This window comes from Bufo bufo, chromosome 4, assembly GCF_905171765.1.
Source record: "Bufo bufo chromosome 4, aBufBuf1.1, whole genome shotgun sequence".
Lineage (NCBI taxonomy): Eukaryota > Metazoa > Chordata > Amphibia > Anura > Bufonidae > Bufo > Bufo bufo.
Window position 1 is genome coordinate 544,570,149 of NC_053392.1, and position 22,809 is coordinate 544,592,957.

At 41.9% G+C, this 22,809-nt stretch overlaps 1 protein-coding gene across 1 annotated transcript in view; it reads right to left on the reverse strand.

Annotated features, from left to right (window-relative positions):
- The window catches only part of KIF16B (kinesin family member 16B), a 355,224-nt gene that overhangs the window by 19,094 nt on the left and 313,321 nt on the right, over nucleotides 1-22,809 (reverse strand). Inside the window, exon 25 of the mRNA XM_040429997.1 lies at nucleotides 9,265-9,348. Within this exon, the coding sequence (XP_040285931.1) occupies nucleotides 9,265-9,348 (84 nt within the window). The remainder of the gene's footprint in view (nucleotides 1-9,264; nucleotides 9,349-22,809) is intronic.

Sequence of the window (22,809 nt, forward strand, 5' to 3'; positions counted from 1 at the left end):
ATGAGGCCCTAACACAGGGAAGAAAAAGAAAAAGAAAGGGAAGCCCGTCCAGGGGAACCACACATATGGAAATAATAATAGAGTCGTAACCCCACAAAAAATCCACTGTAAGGGGATAGGGCGAGGGATATACTCATGTGTCCCGACGCGTTTCTTCGGAGGATGCCCCAAGATTCATCAGGGGACACGGGGCAATTACTGCAGTCAGGATATGGCTGAGTATTTTAGTTGGCAGCGGTCGGCGTATGGCTCTGAATCCACCATCAAGCTGTGACCCAGGGTGGTGGTATCTGCAGTGGTGGGGTGACCGTTTTTTATTTCCTATATTCTAATAAAAGTGATATTTTATCAAAGTTTACTGCCCCCCATAGTTTTTTCCTGGATGTGGTGAAAGACCTCTGATGAGGTCATCACTATGTGACCAGTGCAGGAGGCCAGAGATAGCAGTGCAGAAGTGAAAACTGAAGGACCTTTGATGATGTCATTATCATGTGACCAGTGCAGAGAGATGGTAAAAGACCTGTGGGATGTTGATGTGAGGGGGTGACGCTCCTGTGCTGTGCTTGGAGGAGAGGTACTGTCCTATTATATCCCTCTCCATATAATTTCAACCAATGCTCTACAACAGGCATCCTCAAACTGCGGCCTTCCAGCTGATGTAAAAGTACAACTCCCATAATGCCATGCTGTAGGCCGATACCTGTAGGCTGTTCAGGCATGCTGGGAGTTGTAGTTTTGCAACAGCTGGAGGGCCGCAGTGTGAGTAGGCCTGTTCTACAACAACAGTCTGGTAATGCTGGAAGTTGTAGTCTCTTCTCATTCCTCTCTCTCTCTCTCTCTCTCTCTTTAATGTCTACTGAAACCTGTAATAACAGTCTGGAGATGCTGAGAATTGTAGTTCTCTCCTTTTACACCCCTCTCCCTGTATTGTACATTGATGCCCAATAATAGCAGTGTGGACATGCTGGGGGTTGTAGTTCTCCTAAAACCCTCAGCCAGTATTGCCAGCTATAAAAAAAAATCTGGACGTGCTGGGAGCTGTAGTCCCCAGCTCTTATACCTTTTCCCTGTAATGTCCACTAGTGCCCAATAATAACAACAGCCTGGACATGCTGGGAGTTGTTCTTCTTATCTTTTACCCCTCAATGTATTGCCCTCTAATTTCCAATAACAACCTATTCACGTTGAGACTTGTAGTTCTCCTGTCACTATCATGATGTTCTGAATCTGAGGTGTGTTTTAGACTTTGTTCACTTCTGCACTAGTGACTTTCGTCGTTCCACTCTGTCATAGAAGCACAACAATAGCTGCAATAGCTGAGGTGTGTATTAGTAGGTTCTGCAGTAGCTGAGGTGTGTATTAGTAGGTTCTGCAGTAGCCAAGGTGTGTATTAGTAGGTTCTGCAGTAGCTGAGGTGTGTATTAGGAGGTTCTGCAGCAGCTGAGGTGTGTATTAGGAGGTTCTGCAGCAGCTGAGGTGTGTATTAGGAGGTTCTGCAGCAGCTGAGGTGTGTATTAGGAGGTTCTGCAGCAGCTGAGGTGTGTATTAGGAGGTTCTGCAGCAGCTGAGGTGTGTATTAGGAGGTTCTGCAGCAGCTGAGGTGTGTATTAGGAGGTTCTGCAGCAGCTGAGGTGTGTATTAGGAGGTTCTGCAGTAGCCGAGGTGTGTATTAGGAGGTTCTGCAGTAGCCGAGGTGTGTATTAGGAGGTTCTGCAACAGTCAGAGAAACATCAGTTGTGACTGGATTAAATGCTTTAGCATTCTGTGTCTGCAGCTTGTGAAATGTTTTAAAATCCATATTATTAGCAAGTAAAGTAGTTTTTAATTATTTCTACAAAAGGGCGCCATTTGCCTAATCTGCCTGAGGCACCAAAATATCTTGTCCCGACCCTGTTCCTCTGCAAGCATGCGTCGCACTGTGATTTAATTGACCAGTCTGGGCCTGACCGGATCCAGCAGCCTCACCAGTCCAGACTCCGGCGCTGTGAAGATCTGTCCAAGGTCCTGACTGCGCTATGCCAGAATAACAGCCGGCTAACGGTAAGTGAACACTGGGGGGAGGGGGTGCGAAACAGCAGCAGGCACAGTTCATGGGGGATATGGCATACTATCTAATAAACAGCAGCTGGCAAAGAAGGAATGCAGTATATAGAAGGCAGCGGGCACAGTTTATCGGGTAAGGCTAGATACACACTTGCGATCAGATTACAGTATTCTGTTCCAGAGTAGCCAGGGCAAAAGTGTGTGTGTGTGTGTGGGGGGGGGGGGGGGGGGGGGGGGGGGGGGGGGGGGGGGGGGGGGGGGGGGGGGGGGGGGGGGAGGACATGGGGGGGCAGGGGGGGGGGGGGGGCAGGACAGGGGGGCCCCTCATTCAGATTCTTCCTATTGGGCCCAATGATTTCTATGTAAGCTCTGCCTTGAGGATTTGTTCCAGAACTTCAGCTGTGGAATCCACACTACACAACATATAGTATGATGTTAGTGAACAGAGTTTTATCAAACTCCATTCACTCTTAGAAGTAAGAGTCTGCTGCAGAGTTAAGGGATATTGTGGATTTTCAAACCTGCAGCATGCCCCATCTGCGGTGGAAATGCCACGGGTTTGGAGTTCATTCACTGGAATGAAATCTATGGCTCAATCATCACCAACATCTGTAATAAAATCTGCACAAAACATGCGTTTCATTGTGGATTTCGATATGGATTTACCTGTGAAAATTTGCTTAGAGTGACAATGTTATGGGTGCCAACCTTCCACGGTCTTATTTATAGGAACATATACATGGGGAAACCCTCACATCTTGGGGTGATTCATCCTTACCCTCTTAACCACTTCAGCCCCCCTAGCTTAAACACCCTTAATGACCAGGCCACTTTTTACACTTCTGACCTACACTACTTTCACCGTTTATTGCTCGGTCATGCAACTTACCACCCAAATGAATTTTACCTCCTTTTCTTCTCACTAATAGAGCTTTCATTTGGTGGTATTTCATTGCTGCTGACATTTTTACTTTTTTTGTTATTAATCGAAATTTAACGATTTTTTTTGCAAAAAAATGACATTTTTCACTTTCAGTTGTAAAATTTTGCAAAAAAAACGACATCCATATATACATTTTTCTCTAAATTTATTGTTCTACATGTCTTTGATAAAAAAAAAATGTTTGGGTAAAAAAAAAAAATGGTTTGGGTAAAAGTTATAGCGTTTACAAACTATGGTACAAAAATGTGAATTTCCGCTTTTTGAAGCAGCTCTGACTTTCTGAGCACCCGTCATGTTTCCTGAGGTTCTACAATGGCCAGACAGTACTAACACCCCACAAATGACCCCATTTCGGAAAGTGGACACCCTAAGGTATTCGCTGATGGGCATAGTGAGTTCATAGAACTTTTTATTTTTTGTCACAAGTTAGTGGAAAATGATGATTTTTTTTTTTTTCTTACAAAGTCTCATATTCCACTAACTTGTGACAAAAAATAAAAACTTCTATGAACTCACTATGCCCATCACGAAATACCTTGGGGGGGGGTCTTCTTTCCAAAATGGGATCACTTGTGGGGTAGTTATACTGCCCTGGCGTTTTAGGGGCCCAAATGCGTGCAAAGTAGTTTGAAATCAAAATCTGTAAAAAATGGCTGGTGAAATCCGAAAGGTGCTCTTTGGAATGTGGGCCCCTTTGTCCACCTAGGCTGCAAAAAAGTGTCACACATCTGGTATTGCCGTACTCAGGAGAAGTTGGGCAATGTGTTTTGGGGTGTCATTTTACATATACCCATGCTGGGTGAGATAAATATCTCGGTCAAATGGCAACTTTGTATAAAAAAATGGGAAAAGTTGTCTTTTGCCAAGATATTTTTCTCACCCAGCATGGGTATATGTAAAAAGACACCCCAAAACACATTGCCCAACTTCTCCTGAGTACGGGGATACCAGATGTGTGACACTTTTTCAGGCTAGGTGGGCAAAGGGGCCCACATTCCAAAGAGCACCTTTCAGATTTCACTGGTCATTTTTTACAGATTTTGATTTCAAACCACTTCTCACGCATTCGGCCCCTAAAATGCCAGGGCAGTATAACTACCCCACAAGTGACCCCATTTTGGAAAGAAGACACCCCCAGGTATTTCGTGATGGGCATAGTGAGTTCATGGAAGTTTTTATTTTTTGTCACAAGTTAGTGGAATATGAGACTTTGTAAGAAAAAAAATAAAAAATAAAAATCATCATTTTCCGCTAACTTGTGACAAAAAATAAAAAATTCTAGGAACTCGCCATGCCCCTCACGGAATACCTTGGGGTGTCTTCTTTCCAAAATGGGGTCACTTGTGGGGTAGTTATACTGCCCTGGCATTCTAGGGGCCCTAATGTGTGGTAAGTAGGTAAATGACCTGTGAAATCCGAAAGGTGCTCTTTGGAATGTGGGCCCCTTTGCCCACCTAGGCTGCAAAAAAGTGTCACACATGTGGTATCGCCGTATTCAGGAGAAGTTGGGCAATGTGTTTTGGGGTGTCTTTTTACATATACCCATGCTGGGTGAGATAAATATCTCGGCAAAAGACAACTTTTCCCATTTTTTATACAAAGTTGGCATTTGACCAAGATATTTATCTCGCCCAGCATGGGTATATGTAAAATGACACCCCAAAACACATTGCCCAACTTCTCCTGAGTACGGAGATACCAGATGTGTGACACTTTTTTGCAGCCTAGATGCGCAAAGGGGCCCACATTCCTTTTATGAGGGCATTTTTAGACATTTGGATCCCAGACTTCTTCTCACGCTTAAGGGCCCCTAAAATGCCAGGGCAGTATAAATACCCCACATGTGACCCCATTTTGGAAAGAAGACACCCCAAGGTATTCAATGAGGGGCATGGCGAGTTCATAGAAATTATTTTTTTTTGGCACAAAAATTGATTTTTTTTTTTTTTTTTCTCACAAAGTCTCCCTTTCCGCTAACTTGGGACAAAAATTTCAATCTTTCATGGACTCAATATGCCTCTCAGCGAATACCTTGGGGTGTCTTCTTTCCGAAATGGGGTCACATGTGGGATATTTATACTGCCCTGGCATTCTAGGGGCGCTAAAGCGTGAGAAGAAGTCTGGAATATAAATGTCTAAAAATTTTTACGCATTTGGATTTCGTGAGGGGTATGGTGAGTTCATGTGAGATTTTATTTTTTGACACAAGTTAGTGGAATATGAGACTTTGTAAGAAAAAAAAAAATAATTTCCGCTAACTTGGGCCCAAAAAATGTCTGAATGGAGCCTTACAGGGGGGTGATCAATGACAGGGGGGTGATCAATGACAGGGGGGTGATCAGGGAGTCTATATGGGGTGATCACCCCCCTGTCATTGATCACCCCCCTGTCAGGCTCCATTCAGATGTCCGTATGTGTTTTGCGGATCCGATCCATGTATCCGTAAAAAGCATACGAACATCTGAATGCAGCCTTACAGGGGGGTGATCAATGACAGGGGGGTGATCAGGGAGTCTATATGGGGTGATCAACCCCTGTCATTGATCACCCCCCTGTAAGGCTCCATTCAGACGTCCGTATGTGTTTTGCGGATCCGATCCATGTATCAGTGGATCCGTAAAAATCATACGGACGTCTGAATGGAGCCTTACAAGGGGGTGATCAGGGAGTCTATATGGGGTGATCACCCCCCTGTAAGGCTCCATTCAGACGTCTGTATCTGTTTTGCGGATCCGATCCATGTATCCGTGGATCCGTAAAAAACATACGGACATCTGAATGCAGCCTTACAGGGGGGTGATCAATGACAGGGGGGTGATCAAGGAGTCTATATGGGGTGATCACCCCCGTCATTGATCACCCCACTGTAAGGCTCCATTCAGACGTCCGTATGTGTTTTTCGGATCCGATCCATGTATCAGTGTATCCGTAAAAATCATACGGACGTCTGAATGGAGCTTTACAGGGGGGTGATCAATGACAGGGGGGTGATCAATGACAGGGGGGTGATCAGAAAGTCTATATGGGGTGATCAGGGGCTAATAAGGGGTTAATAAGCGACAGGGGGGGGGTGTAGTGTAGTGTGGTGCTACATATTGCTGAGCTACCTGTGTCCTCTGGTGGTCGATCCAAACAAAAGGGACCACCAGAGGACCAGGTAGCAGGTATATTAGACGCTGTTATCAAAACAGCGTCTAATATACCTGTTAGGGGTTAAAAAAATCACATCTCCAGCCTGCCAGCGAACGATCGCCGCTGGCAGGCTGGAGATCCACTCGCTTACCTTTCGATCCTGTGAACAGGAAATCTTGCGTCTCGCGAGATGACGCATATATGCGTGACTCTGCGCAGGGCTGCCCCCTCCGGAACGCGATCCTGCGTTAGGCGGTCCGGAGGTGGTTAAAGGGGTTGTCCGGACTTTATAATATTGATGACCTATTCCCCCCCGACATTCAGGGGCGGGCAGGAAGAGAGACGGCACCCACAGTCTCCCTTTACAGCTGATCGGCGGGGGCGCCAAACTCCCGCCGATCTGATATTGATGACTTATGCTGAGGATAGGCACTCTGTATGCTGCCATATGGTGACTCAGCCTCTTCTAAAAGGAAAATATCTCAATTTTTTAAGAACAAGACAACATTTTATTCCCCTTTGATGCACATACTCCCCCCCACAATGTCACCCAGTCTACCACCAGTCTTTTAGGACAGACATGATGCTTATGAAAGTTACATTTTTGCAGGTGATGAATCTGTCATCTGGATGGATCTTTAGGCTATATTTTCTAAAGAAACTCTCTCTGTACCTTTAGTGAGCAAACAGAACTATTATTTGACTCTGACATTCTAATTATGTTCTACATAAACTCCAGCTCTGCACCATAGTAAATAACAAAACCAACATATAAACTCCACAAACACATTTTCCTTCACGATAACAGTCTTGTAAATTCCGTTCCCATCTAATATTCATTTCAGTGTCTCGTGTGACATTTACAATGTTTGTAGTGACTTATGTCAATTTACTTCCCGTCAATTGTCTTATTTTTTTTTTTCAGTGGGGGGATATTTGGTTGTAATTCAACCTGCCTGACATTAAAAATCAGCAGTGCGTTCACCGCATCAGCGTAAAAGAAAAAACGTATTCCGCCAACGGCAGATATGGATAAAGATATATCATACTGTGATGGTGCATAAACAAAGATTCATTGCTGGGGATATACAAGTCAACACCTCGGGTCGGTGAATTAGAAACAAATCAGTGTCGGAATAGTTTACAGGGAAGACATTAAATGAGAGACTGGTAGGATCTAAATTGATTTTCTTGTCTCTGTATTAACAGCAGACGGACAGAGAGAATAGATCAAAGTGAGATGTGCTTTTGTTATGCTACAAATGTAATTTCGGGAAAATGTTTCCCCTTCTAACTAAGACTGTGGGAGCTCGGCTGTTCCTTTGCCAAACTTTAAGGTTCTGTCTACTCCTTTGACTGTGGTTTACTATTAAAGCTAAAAAAAAAAAATTATTTCCAATTTCCACCGACCTTGTTGAATATACTGACTCAAGTGGAACATACCATTACAGAATGACTTGCAAAAGGAACTGGAGCAATCATAGTCATATTTCATTCCAGAAAATGATGTCTCAGTACCTCATGCGTTCACCTATGCACATTGTGTGAGCGTGTAATCATGAAGTCCATAAACTGTCAAACACCTCATTTATTAACGGGATTAATAGGGTAGTGTAGGCCACTCAGTGTGGCCATGTGAGTCGAAATCGATGGAGACTTCTCACATATAGTCGCAGCTTGCCAAACAAGAATATAGACTTGTTTTTTCAGAGGGAAAATTTACGGAACGCAAAATAGCCATTTAAAAAAATAATAATAATTGTGTGCTGACAGCTCAAAATGTTTAGAAAACCCTTTAGTGTGAACTGTGATCTGACTTTTAGGCTACAGTGGTGTCGCTTCCATAAAGATAGGGTATGCCACCACTATGGGGCCTGGTACTAAAGTACTCCAGTCGAGGACCCTATACCTACAACAATTCTGCCTCTTCCATAATGCATAGTATTCTGCTGGCTGTATAGCCCCATAGCACTGAAGTTCCTGACTGTAGACTAAGTAGGCTTGGGTTTACAACATATTGTGATTCATAGGGAGGACGCTTTTAAAAACAGCAAGTATTGGTTTCCAGCAGATGCAAGAACTGGACAAGATAGGTAAAGCAGGCAGTTGTCATCTAGTCTTACTAGACTATAAACAGTAAGTAGTCTTACAGAGATAGGTGTTGGCCAAATGCTCATTTGGTTGACAGATACCTCTCCTAAACCCCCACATACATGTATTTGGTGTGTATGTGTTCTCAAGAAAGAGGGGAGGAAGCTGCTGTCAAACATATCTGGTGGCAGCTTATCTCCCCTAAAAAGAAAATGGATCAAGCATGCTTAAATCACATCTGTCACTGGGGAGGAACACATTAGATGACTGATGAATATGTGTATGACAGCTTAAATGAGCTGTGCCACAAAATCAATGTATCCACTATCCACACAACAGGGGATCAGCATCTGACCGGCGGGAGTCCGGCAGCAGCGACCCCACTAATGACAAACTGTGGTCCTCTGTGCCGGTATGAAAGGGGTGGCAAGTTGAGACTAGATGCTGTCACTCTATTACTGGCTGATGCCTGATGATAAATCTGGCACATCTTTAGACTGTCTATTCTAACTTTATACCACCTATTTGTTGGCTTAGTTTACTCCCAAAAATGCACCAAGTTTTTGGGTGCATGTTCTGGAACACAATGGCACATTTTAAGCAATGTCCTCTCCTGTGAAGCTCACCACCTAGCTGGAGGAGGTTGAAAAAGTGCAGAGAATTGTGTAAGACCATTAGTAAATGTGGTGCAAGACATTTACACCAGTTTTCTGGTGAAAATTCGGGCGCATTTTCAATAGTAAATTTACCCCGTATTGTACAAAAGATATGTACGCACAAAACTGTAAGATATTTTCAAATCAAGAATTTTCCTACGTTGACTAATATTTTCATTTAGACTCATTGGTACAATAAAAATGGCCCTTATGATCCTAAATGTATGTTCTCTCAATGTAATTCATTTTAAGTCGTTTACTAGTTTTGTGTCCATCCTGGGAAACCTAGCATGTATATCAGCTTGATGTTGAACATAAGAAATACTTTCTGAAAGTATTAAAACACATTTTGACTTATACCCTCTAGTGCTGACCTGCTGTGTGTTACAGAACACTTACCTCCAGCTGAGCTCTACGTTCCGCAATCACTCTCTCATCTTTGTTTCCAAAAAGTTTCTTTGGAGGAAATTCTAAGATGCTAAGCTGCAAGAGACAAGAGAAAGTAGTCCGTAAACAATCTGAAAAAATCTCAGAACTTCACTTTTGAGGACATTTTGCTGCAAAAAAAAAAAAAAAGACTGTAAAGTGTGTCAATTAACTATAGCGTATGCTAAAAGTCTGGTGTCTGCTCAATGTTGTTAGCAATGTGTCGCATTTGACCTCCAATTTTGAATTTTTTCCTCCATACTGCAGCCTACTGTATCAATATTGCTAATGTGCATCACTGTACAGCCACAATCTATTTTCTACTGGTTACCCTCAGTTAACAAATTTCAACACAAAAGAGCACTTTTGGAAAGTAGTGGACCTGGAGGATCTCAGCGTGAATGGGGAAGATAAACTGCAGATCTAGATTGAAACTATCTTGCCAATAAGAAGTAGAATCTGTTTGAGAGGTTTAAAACTACATGCTGAACCCATTTACAAAGAATTCTGGCTGTTCTTAGGGCATAGGAAAAAAGGAAATAAAATTATTTGACCCACTCACAATAAAGGTATAAAATAATTCCAATAATAACAGTTTGTGAGAAATTTGTCCATGTACAGTGAGCCTGCCAATCTGTATATAACATATGGAAATTAAACCACTGGAAACCACCGTTAACACAGGTAAAACACACACATTGCTCCTGGTTTTCATCATGTCTACTTGATGTACTTCAATGGGAACTTTCATTGTCTACTTCTGGGGGATAAATACTGTGGGAAACATTAATAAAGAGGCTCTTTCAGCATGATCAACCCAATTAAACCAGGCATACTACCTAATAGGGCTCATCATGCGGATTAAAACAATACCTTTCTTTTGTCTGTATGCTGAACAGCTGCAGAGTTAACTATATTTGTATTCATATGCAAATAAGCATGTTAGAGCACCAGGGTGTGGGTTTGAATCCTTGGAGCACAGCTTTTGTAACACCCCCTGTGCTCTGCACATTCCCCTCCCCTTAAATGACAGGGCTAGACATTATCATGATGAGACCAGAGCTGTATCCTAGAATGTACTGTACATATTATATACACTATTTACTATAGACATACTACAATGAGAAGAGTGGATTTCTATGCTTACAAAGCTAATACATATATTACCGGTTTATTCACAGAAAATTATTATTTTCTCTCCCTCATATAATTATCAAGAAACCAATAATATGTTTTAGCTTTCTAAGCATAGAAAAACCATAGTCCGCAACATGATAAGGCTGTAGCTGGGAGGTAAGTAGCCAGCCTTGCATGAACAGATCCCAGGTTTGAATCTTGGGAGAGACTTTCAAAAAATTTTCTTCAGACATTTTTTTCTCTCCCTCATTTAACCCATAATAAAAGGTTATAGCTTATCATATTGAGAATACAGTTGTTTAGCGAATACATATTGCTGGTTCCTTTATAACCATATATCGTATCTGCGAATAAACCAATAAAAAAACTGGATTTTCAATATAGTAAGGCTATAGCCTATTATTATGGGTTAAATGAGAGAAATAAATAACAGAAACAACAACCTTACCACATAAATAAGAATGATTTTTCTAAACTTAGAAAGCTAACACATTACTGATTTCTATATAGTCATATATTTGATTGTGAATAAACTAGTAGTTTGTATATTAGCTTTCTAAGGATAAAAAAAACTATTTTCAACATGGTAAGGCTGTAGTATGTAATGTATATGATATGTACATGCTAGGATCAGGCTCAAGGACACAGATCTGCCCTTCCCATGCTAAAGTCTAGTCCTGTAAATTAAGGGGAGAGGGAGTGTGCAGCGCACAGGGGATGTTACAAAGGCAGTGCTTTCAGGATTCAAACCCACCCACTGGTGCTCCAACTTGCTCATTTACAGGAATAAAAACGGTTATCTCTGCAGCTGCTTAGCATAAAGTCAAAAGAAAGACATTGTTTAATTAGCATGATGAGCTCTACCAGACAACATGCCTGGTTTATTAGGGTTGATCATGCTGACAGAGCCTCTTTAAGACCAGTGCTCTGTACACCAGTTTAAAGGGCACCTCTAATCCCAGTACATACTCCTACATACAGTGCCAGATGTGAATATGTTATTACTGCCTGAATTGTCTTAGAGTTGGGGGCGCAGAAATGCAGGCAGGGAGCGGAACTTCTGGGCACAACTGCACCACCCTTGCTGCACCCAGGGGCTCATTTACATATTATAAATTAAAATTTTTCTACACACTGCAACTACTTAAAGAAATGGGACTAAATGCATTACATTCAGCTGACATGTGCACATCCTGCAAGTCAGCTGGATTAACGCTCATAAATCTGGTGAGAGATGCCCTTTAATCTTTGCCCTGATGGCATCAGATGTGTGAAAATTATTATTCTATGACACTTCAGAGTTAAGGTAGATCTCAGATATAATTTACTCAATTTTTTTTGTTTAAATTGTAATAATGATCCAAGGACAGCACAGCCTAGCCCTTTCCACTCCCCCTTACTGCCCACCTTTTGAAAAAGGGTCACAAACCCATCAAAAACTCTTTTTGATGCCAGAAAACTGGCATAAGGACTATGATAAATGTGGGCCTGCATTTATCCGGTTCATATGATGAACACACAGGTGCACAGCTTGTTGCAAGACACAAATCTGATACCTTTACAGTATCCAGCCCTGCACCTGTGTGTCCATCGCATGAGTGGGACAGATTTTTCATATTGAAGAAAATAACTGATAAAGAACACCGGAAAACAGAATACATTTTCATTATACAATGGATCATTATTTACTGGAACTATAATCTCCCATTAATTTAAGTTTGTAGAATTATTTGACTACTATAATGTACAAATCCCCTCTCTTAAAGAAAGTAAAAGAAAAGATAGTTTATACCATACTAATCAACTTATAGCTAGCCCTCACAAACATATATAGATATAAATGTCCTTTCAGACAAACGACACATAAAAGCAAGATAATAAAATAAAAATAAAACTCTTAATACAAACGGCATTAAGAAAAAAAGTGAAAATGTGAAAATAAGATTGATACTTGAGACGAACATCCAAGGGATTTCCACTGGCTCATGGTCTCAGGCCATTAAGAAGTATAGTATATTTAATAAAGAGTGTTGGTGTAAAGTTAATGAGGGCTAAAATTAAACATGTAGCAGAGAGATAAATCACTAGTAGATGTATATAATTAGAGTTACAACACATCATATATTCCCTTATAGTGCTCCATGTTAATGGCTCATAAAATGAAGGTAAAGCACAAAGGGCAATGGCCAGAAGAGAAACTAAATTATCTCAAGTAATAGAAAAAACCTGAAGAGAACAACCAAGATTAGAAGACAGTAAGGAATCAATTACTTATACAACTGCTAGAGGACAGGGAGTGGTTGATTATCACAGCACTTCAGGCAAGGTCTAGGAGAAGAAATCACATAACAGACTCAAGATTTATATTAGGACATAAAAATATTTAAAATGTCCCATCAAGACATCACAAATGTATTGGCCCAATCAGAGCTGTTACCTTCATTATCTGGGTCAGTACAGTTACAACAATACCACATTTATATATTTTTTTTATTGTGTTTTAATACTGAAAAAAAAAATTAAAAAAATGTCATTGCCATATTCTGACCGCCATAAGTTTTTTAAATTACAGTATTTTTCCAGACTATAAGAAACACTTTTCCTTCACTTTTTGGATGGTCTAAATGCTAATGCAGGAGGCGCGGGAGTGGTGAATGAAGTGCACTGCACTGGTTGTACTTGTTCTAGGCTCCGCTCTGTAGTGTGTCATGACGGCGTACAGTGCTTGGGGATCTGAGGGTCTGATCTGAGGCTGATGAAGCTTGGGGGTCTGATGGAGCTTGGGGATCTAAGGGTCTTATCTGAGGCTGATGAAGCTTGGGGGTCTGATTTTGGGATGTGATCTGAGGTTTGCTGAAGAATGGGGGTCTGATTTGGAGTCTGATGAGGATTGGGGATCTGCTCTGAGGTCTGATGAATTTTTTTTTCTTATTTTCCTCCTCCAAACCCAAGGTGCGTCTTATAGTCTGAAAAATACGGTACATACAGAAATGTAAGGACTTTTTTTGTGGGGCAATCTGTAGTTTTTATTGATATTATTTTGGCATTTTTTATACCTTCTTAGTCACTTTTTATTCATTTTTAGGGGCAGTGAAGAGATGAAAAAAATTTGCCATTTTTTCTGTTACATAATTCGCCGTATGGAATAAATATTTTTATATTTAATAGTATGTGCGTTTTTGGACGCAGGAATGCTTATGATGTTCATTTTGGGAAAGGGGGGTGATTTGAATTTTTACATTTTTAAAACTTTTTTTTAAGTCACCCTAAATGACTATAATGAGCAATCACTAGCGCTTACCATTTCAGTTCACTAATGGATTTTGGTCCATTACTTGACTACAGCACATGAGGGGTTAAATGTCTGCAATCAGCGTTACGGTCGATTGCAGACATTAGCACTGGCTTCTGCTGTATGAAACAGCAGAAACCTGGCAGCTATGGCGCACATAATCCAGTACATGATTATCTCTAACAAAGCTAAAACTAGCCCTGTGCCTTATATGTAACCAGATATTTCCCCAATCATTTCTCCAATTGTTCTGCTAGATTTATTTCAAGCTGGCATCTTAGGGTGTGTGTCCCTTCTCAGGTATGTCTTTTCTGTTGCAGCTGGTGGCAGTTGAAGGATGGAACTGGGCATGTGCTTCCATCTCAGAAAGCAGGGCAGAGAAATTAGAAAAAGAGCAAATAGCAGGTGGCACTATACAGGTAGATTTCATTCAATAATTCAGTAAGGGTACTTTCACAATCGCGTTTTTCTTTTCGGCATAGAGTTCCGTCACAGGGGCTCTATACCGGAAAAGAAATGATCAGGCATATCCCCATGCATTCTGAATGGAGAGTAATCCGTTCAGTTTGCATCAGGATGTCTTCAGTTCAGTCGTTTTGACTGATCAGGCAAAAGATAAAACCGTAGCATGCTACGGTTTTATCTCCGGCGAAAAAAACTGAAGACTTGCGATCCGGCATTCAAAATACCGGAATGCCGGATCCGTCCTGCGCATGCGCAGTACAGTAAAAATGTGAAAAAAAAATACAAGACGGATCTGTCTGTCCGAATGACAAGCGGAGAGACGGATCCGTTCTTGCAATGCATTTGTGAGACGGATCCGCCTCCGGATCCGTCTCACAAATTCTTTCAGTCACACCAAAATCGGCAGATCCGGCGGGCAGTTCCGACGACGGAACTGCCCGCCGGATCACACTGCAACAAATGTGAAAGTAGCCTTAAAATAAAAGTGTTCAGTTACAAAAGTGATCAGATCAGGTGCAGGTTTGAAAACTGTAGAACATTATTCATGGGAAAAGCCTTTAAACTGCTGAGGACATTGTTATTTATGTACTTGTATTCAGTATATTTTCATGGTTTTAGAGGCTTAGTGTTCCTTTAACTTTAGCCGTACCGACAAGTTTCTAAATACAACTTAATAAACCAGTGTAGAAAATAAAATGCTAATTCGTCTCATAAAACTGGGAGATCAATTAATAACATCCTAGAAGTTCATAAAATGCATAGATAACATCAACTATTAACCACTGAGAGGGTGGAAATGACGGAGGACACCTAAGAGACGGCAAGAGGCAATTCTGAGATGTTAAAGATGATTTATTTGTGAAAACACAAAAGGTGCCAAAGGCAATAAACTATCGTAACGACAAACGTGTACACAGAAAAAGTGGTCAGCAGTTTTGGGTGATGTAATTAGTGTGCATGATAGATCAACTCATTAGGGCAATTTCAAGGTGCATCTATTAACATAAAGTAAAGTGAGATCTCACAAATCTCATGTACTGTAATGCACCATCCGTGATGCCGCAATATATTCTACTTAGCTGATTTAACTATGTATACCCACTAGAATAATACTGAGAAAACAATAAATAACGCAAGATTATTATACTCCAGAGGCAGAGTACTGCTACACTCCAGGCGCGTAGATCAGGAACCTAGGAGGTGAACTTATCTTTCAACTCTTGTCATGTGAAGACACAAATGGTGTATGCGGCAAAATGCACTGTGCCATATTGGCTTTGTAAAAGATTGCAAGTGTATAGATGCCTATTCTTGCAGGGGTTTACAAGCTGAATGCCTTACGTGAAGCACACACGCTCTAGAAGCAGGCATGCTCAACCTGCGGACCTCCAGCTGTTGCAAAACTACAACTCCCATCATTCTCTGACAGCCGACAGCCATCATCCTACACAAAGGGCATCGTGGGATTTGTAGCTTTACAACAGCTGGAGGGCCGCAGGTTGAGCATCCCTGCTCTAGAGGATCCAAGCCAGCCAAACCTATCAATTTTAATTTAATTAAACAAGAATGTCCAGTCCTTTCCACTTTCTAGAGAGAAACCAAGCTTATTATCCTTTCCCCATTGAAATACCATCTATTTGTACAAATGTCTGAATGCTTGTTCATAGGGTGAATGCGGGACAGAGTTGAGGAACTACTTGCTTGGCAATCAGTTATGCAATGTTCACAGTCAGCGAAAGACAGCTCTGCACTCAATTTATGTAACATTAATGGTTTTTTTTTCCTTTCTAAAAGCCAAATTTTGCATCTTTCTAGTCTTCATGATAAGTTTCCTACCATTTTCCTTCTTTGGGATTTATATAAGCTTCTATTACTGACAACTCTCTCTGCGCTCCCCCTCCTTTCTCTCAGCAGTAGAGAGAGGAGCAGGAGGATGTACATAGCTGATGTGTATATAAATAGGGGAGAGGATCCAAGGACATGATGTAGTCAGGCAGAAGAGGACACAAGGCAGTGTGAGACTGCAGAATTGGGGGGAAAAGGGTGTGTGTAACTCTTCGCTATAGTCCAACACCGTGAAACTACAATAGGTCATCCAGTTCCAATGTTACAGTAAGATTAAAAGGAAGTCCCCATTTCCCTGCAGCTTCAAACACGTAAACCATGTATACATTATGGGGCACGTTAATTAAGACCGCTGTATTAAGGCCCATAGCTGGCGGAAGGTCCGCCTAAGTCATGAAGAAACACAGGCCTCTTCATAACGTCAGCGTTTCCAGCACCACTTCTAAATGTAAGACAGTTTCCTAGCTGTCTTAGGCTACTTTCACACTACCGTTCAGAGCGGATCAGTCTGCTGTCTGCCCAGACGGATCCGCTCATATAATGCAGACTTGGGATCCGTTCAGAACGGATCCGTCTGCATTAGGCCTCCTGCACACGAACGTATTTTTTTGCGGTCCGCAAAAACGGGTCCCGTTTTCCCGTGATCCGTGACCCTTTTTTCGTCCGTGGGTCTTCCTTGATTTTTGGAGGATCCACGGACATGAAAAAAAAGTCGTTTTGGTGTTCGCCTGGCCGTGCGGAGCCAAACGGATCCATCCTGAATTACAATGCAAGTCAATGGGGACGGATCCGTTTGACGTTGACACAATATGGTGCCATTTCAAACGGATCCGTCCCCATTGACTTTCAATGTAAAGTCTGGAGTCCCTTTTATACCATCGGATCAGAGTTTTCTCTAATCCGATGGTATATTTTAACTTGAAGCGTCCCCATCACCATGGGAACGCCTCTATGTTAGAATATACTGTCGGATATGAGTTAGATCGTGAAACCTCATTTCCGACAGTATATTCTAACACAGAGGCGTTCCCATGGTGATGGGAACGCTTCTAGTTAGAATATACTACAAACTGTGTACATGACTGCCCCCTGCTGCCTAGCAGCATCCGATCTCTTACAGGGGGCCGTGATCAGCACAATTAACCCCTCAGGTGCCGCACCTGAAGGGGTTAATTGTACTATCATATCCCCCTGTAAGAGATCAGGGCTGCCAGGCAGCAGGGGGCAGACCCCCCCCCCCCCTCCCCAGTTTGAATATCATTGGTGGCCAGTGCGGCCCCCCCCCCCCCCTCCTCCCTCTATTGTAATAAATCGTTGGTGGCACAGTGTGCGCCCCCCCCCTTCCTCCCTCTATTGTAATAATTCGTTGGTGGCACAGTGTGCCCCCCCCCGCCCCCCCTTCCTCCCTCTATTGTAATAATTCGTTGGTGGCACAGTGTGCGCCCCCCCCCCTTCCTCCCTCTATTGTAATAAATCGTTGGTGGCACAGTGTGCGCCCCCCATTGGCCCCCCCTCCCTCTATAGCATTAACAACATTGGTGGCCAGTGTGCGGCCTCCCATCTACCTACCCCCCCCCCCCCCCGATCATTGGTGGCAGCGGGTTACTAGCAATAGTACAATAGTAAAAGATTCATACTTACCTGGGAGCTGCGATGTTCGTGTCCGGCCGGGAGCTCCTCCTACTGGGAAGTGACAGTTCATTTAGCAATGCGCCGCATAGACCTGTCACTTACCAGTAGGTGGAGCTCCCGGCCGGACACGAACATCGCAGCAGCCAGTAAGTATGAATCTTCTACTATTGTACTATTGCTAAGTAACCATGGCAACCAGGACTGTAGTAGCGTCCTGGTTGCCATGGTTACCGATCGGAGCCCCAGCGATTAAACTGGGACTCCGATCGGAACTCCGCTGCCACCAATGATGGGGGGGGGGGGGGGGGGAGATGGGAGGCCGCACACTGACCACCAATGTTGTTAATGCTATAGAGGGAGGGGGGGCCGATGGGGGGCGCACACTGTGCCACCAACGAATTATTACAATAGAGGGAGGGGGGGGCGCACACTGTGCCACCAACGAATTTTTACAATAGAGGGAGGGGGGGGGGGGCCGCACTGGCCACCAACCTATTATTACAATAGAGGGGGGGGGGGCGGGCGCACTGGCCACCAATGATATTCAAACTGGGGAGGGGGGGGGGAGGGTCTGCCCCCTGCTGCCTGGCAGCCCTGATCTCTTACAGGGGGCCGTGATCAGCACAATTAACCCCTTCAGGTGCCGCACCTAAAGGGGTTAATTGTGCTGATCACAGCCCCCTGTAAGAGATCAGGGCTGCCAGGCAGCAGGGGGCAGTCTTGTACACAGTTTGTAGTGTATTCTAACTAGAAGCGTCCCCATCACCATGGGAACGCTTCTGTGTTAGAATATACTGTCGGTTCTGAGTTTTCACGAAGTGAAAACTCAGCTATGAAAAAGCTTTTATGCAGTGTAATGCTGGGGCTCCGATCTGTTACCATGGCAGCCAAGACGCTATTGAAGCCCTGGCTGCCATGGTAACATCCCTGATGCTGTGCGCACAGAGCACAGAGCAGTAGGGACAGTGTGAGGTCCTATTCACCCTGATAGAGATCTATCAGGGTGAATAGGACAAGGGTCCCTAAGGGGGCTAATAGTTAGTAAAAAAAAAAAAAAATAAATACACACCAAAATATTAATTATAAATGAAAAATAAAGATTTACAAAAAAAAAAAAAGAATATATATATATATATATATATATATATATATAATGAAAAAACGGACAGCACTCCAGGTAAAAGTTGATGGTGTTTATTCACCCATGTGGATGGCAACGTTTCAGCTCATACAAGAGCCTTTGTCAAGCTCTTGTATGAGCTGAAACGTTGCCATCCACATGGGTGAATAAACACTATCAACTTTTACCTGGACTGCTGTCCGTTTTTTCATCTTCTATTGACGGGGTAAGCTGCTACATCCCTGGACATAGCACCCTCCTTGTGTTATTCTTCCGGTGCCGCCATTATTTTCTTTTTTATATATATATATATATATATATATATATATATATATATATATATATACACACACACACACGCACGTTAACAATAAACATTCCCCACTTCTATTCGATATCTATATTGAGCCCCTGGCCTTGGCTATTAGGCAGGATGTCCAAATTAAAGGATTTGGAACATTGGGAGAGGAAGAACGTATTTCTCTATATGCGGATGAAGTCCTTTTTATTGCAGATAACACAGAGATAACTGTCCCAAGAATTATCCGGATGGTTAAACTATTTGGTGAGGTATCAGGCCTGGATATAAACTGGTCAAAGTCTATTCTGATGCCAATAGACCCGGTGTCTCAAGATGAGTCCTTGATAACCCAGTTAGATGTTGTTGATACTTTTCAATACTTGGGTATGACGATATCCCCCAAGGTGGAAAATTATGTACATCTTAATCTGACCCCATTGATAACAGAAACCAGGGCAAAAATAGGGATTTGGCTGAGACTCCCCTTATGCAGAGCTGACCGAGTCTCGCTGGTTAAAATGGTAATTCTACCCCAATTCCTCTATGTCCTTAGGAATGTACCTATTTGGATAGAGGATAAATATTTCAAACTAATGGAAAGACTAATCAATGATTTGATCTGGGGAAGAAAACGAGTGAGACTCAAATTAGAATATTTATATAAGCCGCTGGAGCAGGGGGGTTTAAATCTCCCATGCTTTAAAGGATATTTCATTGCTGCTCAGCTATGGATGTGCAATGAATGGCCAAATAGTACTTCTTTAAGTAGCCTAGTAAGAAGCTCTGCACATAATAATATATTTTGGAATCTGGGCTATTGAATAATAGGGACTGGGGTCATAAAGGGACTACAAAATGACTATTGAAAATGTGGGCTATTACTAGAGGATGGTTGGGGGTAAAGGGATCACTTATATTCACGCCTCTCTGGCACAATATCCACTTACAGACATTAGATGGTATAGAAAGGGATCAATTCTGGCAAAAGAATGGAATTCTCTATATGGCCCAGGTTGTTAAGAATGGAGAAATTAAGTCGTTTGTGGAATTATCACATAGTGTAGAGAATCTATGTTGGTTTAGGTATTTTCAGCTTCGTTCGGCACTTTTTAGTTTGGATGATAAATCACTACTAGAAATAGATAATTCTTCTCCGTTAAATAAGAGGTTTGGGAAGATACCACTAAGAATGAAGATCTCAAATATATATAAATTATTAATTAAGTCACGGTTTTCTGAGACACAATCAGCAGGGCAGAAGGCCTGGGAGAGGGACTACCCAAATATACAAATGGTAGGGTGGGGGAGCATTTTCACTAATCCAGATGTACTTTCCCATAACTTTAATCACGTTCTAATTCAGTTTAATATTTATCACAGATTACATGTTACCCCAATTTGGTTAAACAAGTGTGGAATAAGAGATACCTCCAAGTGTCCTCGATGTGATACTGATGGTGCGGACTATCTACATATGATCTGGGCATGCTCAGAACTCGGGGCATACTGGAGTGGTATTAACAATTTCCTCACTCACAAATTAAAAGTACGGATTCCTCTTGAGCAACAATTGTTTTTACTGAACGATCAACAATTGTTTTTACTGAACGATCTGAACGATCTTTCGACAAGTAGCCATAAACCCCAAAAGATCCTACTAGGCAGAACATTACTATTGGCCAGGCTCCTGATTAGTCGGAACTGGTTTGCACATCATGCCCCAGAGGTAAACAATTGGATAAACCTGGTTAACAAAGTGAAAAACTACAAACGGATTATTTATAAGAAGAGAGGTGGATTAGAGAAATGGGTTAAGATATGGGACGGCTGGTAGTTCCGATAGGACTGTATCTGGAATATATTTATATTCATTTATTAAATTTTATATATTTTTTTCTCTCGCCCTTCTCTCTTCCCTTTTCCTTATTTCTTTTCCAGCGGGGCGCGGGGGGGAGGCAGGGGTGGACGCATCGCAGGGTGAGGGGGATAATGGGGTTAAGCGGGAAAAATTTTGAAAATTTTTCAATAAGATTGAATTGTACTTTGTGTATTTGCTTTTCATAGTAATAAAGATGTTAAATTGAAAAAAAAAACATTCATTTTCAGCATATTTGTGTAGGAATTTTTTTTTTTTTTCAAAAATAAAAATTTACTGAATATCGGTATAAATTATCGGCTATCGGCCTGAAAGTTCACAGATTATCGGTATCGGTCCTAAAAAATCTATATCGGTCGATCCCTAATCACAATACATTAGTAAGTGCCTTGTATTAACTTTCTCTACATAATAAATCCCACTTGCTGAAGTGACAACTCCTTTAAGTGAAGACTTTAAGAAAAATTTATTCATTTTGAATTTTAGAGGCACCAGAGCAAGACGACTCTAATGTAAAAGTGTACATAGCCTTTAAATGGGTTTGTCAGGACTTAAAAATCAATCCTCAGGGTAAGTCATCAATATCTGATAGGTGGGGATCTGACTCCCAACACCCCTGCCAATCAGCTGTTGGAACAATGGTACTTTGGTGAGCACTGCAGCCTCTTCTTAGGCCTGCAACGTCAGGTTCTTTGCTGACATGGTTCCACTCAACTGAATGGGATTAAGCTACAATACTATAACAGCCATTATACAATGGAAGGTGTCATGCTTGGTTTACTATGAACAGGCAACAGCACTCGTCCAAGTACTGTGGTCCCTTCAAACAGCTGACGGGGTGCTGAGAGTCAGACACCAATCAATGATATAGTGATGTCCTATCCTGAGGACATTTTATATTTTAAACCTGTAGATATACAAAATTTTACTTTCCAATAGATTAAAATTTCCCAGCTCATGTAACAAGTACCCGACTCACACTGTCATCTCATTAACATCATTGTTGATAGGAAAAAAACCTAAAATATGCAGAATGACTGGATATACAAAAGATGTCTACCGCAATCTCCCTCCCCTCCAATTCACCCACACTGCCCTGTTTACAAATGCTAATCCAGTTTCTCATTAAAACTATAACTACAATAAAAGGTTCCTCAAATATCGGAGTCGAAGCACCTTAACTTAAAAGAACCAACACTCTATATTTCCATTAATTACTTCCCCCCTTCAAGGCGGTGATGAATTACAGGAGTTTCATCATTAGTGTTTGACAGCAAGTTCAAATATAGCTAAAAGAATAAAGAAAAAAAAATGCGTCGTCTACAGCCGTAGGAAATGTCTGGATATACTTTCTAGTGAGGAATGCAAGCGGGAACTTTGCCTACTTTACTTTTTGAAGACTTGACAAAAGTAACTTGCACAACCTTGCTCAGGAACGCTTACAATTCCACTCTTCAGAAGTAATATAAAGCCATTATATGATGTGGTAATAAAATGAGAATGGCTCATTTCCAAGGATTTTTCACAATACAAGATACTTTCTGGGCACAGCCACGAACAGCTGGAAACCATTCACAAGAAAAATGTTTAAAGAACATGTAAATGTAAAAATGAGGTGATTCAACTAACCAAACATGTAGCCGTCAACAAGATCAGAGCTTTCATCTTCATCCATTGAGGGTGCTACATACAGATTACTGTTTAGTATACTCACGAGAATTGAAATGAAATATGAAATGATACAGTCTGGAATGCTTGTAATGGATGGTAGGGTCTACAGAGAAAAAGTTACCATACATGCCACACGCTGCCGTTGAGTGCTTACAAGTCCAGACTTCCTTTCCGTCTAC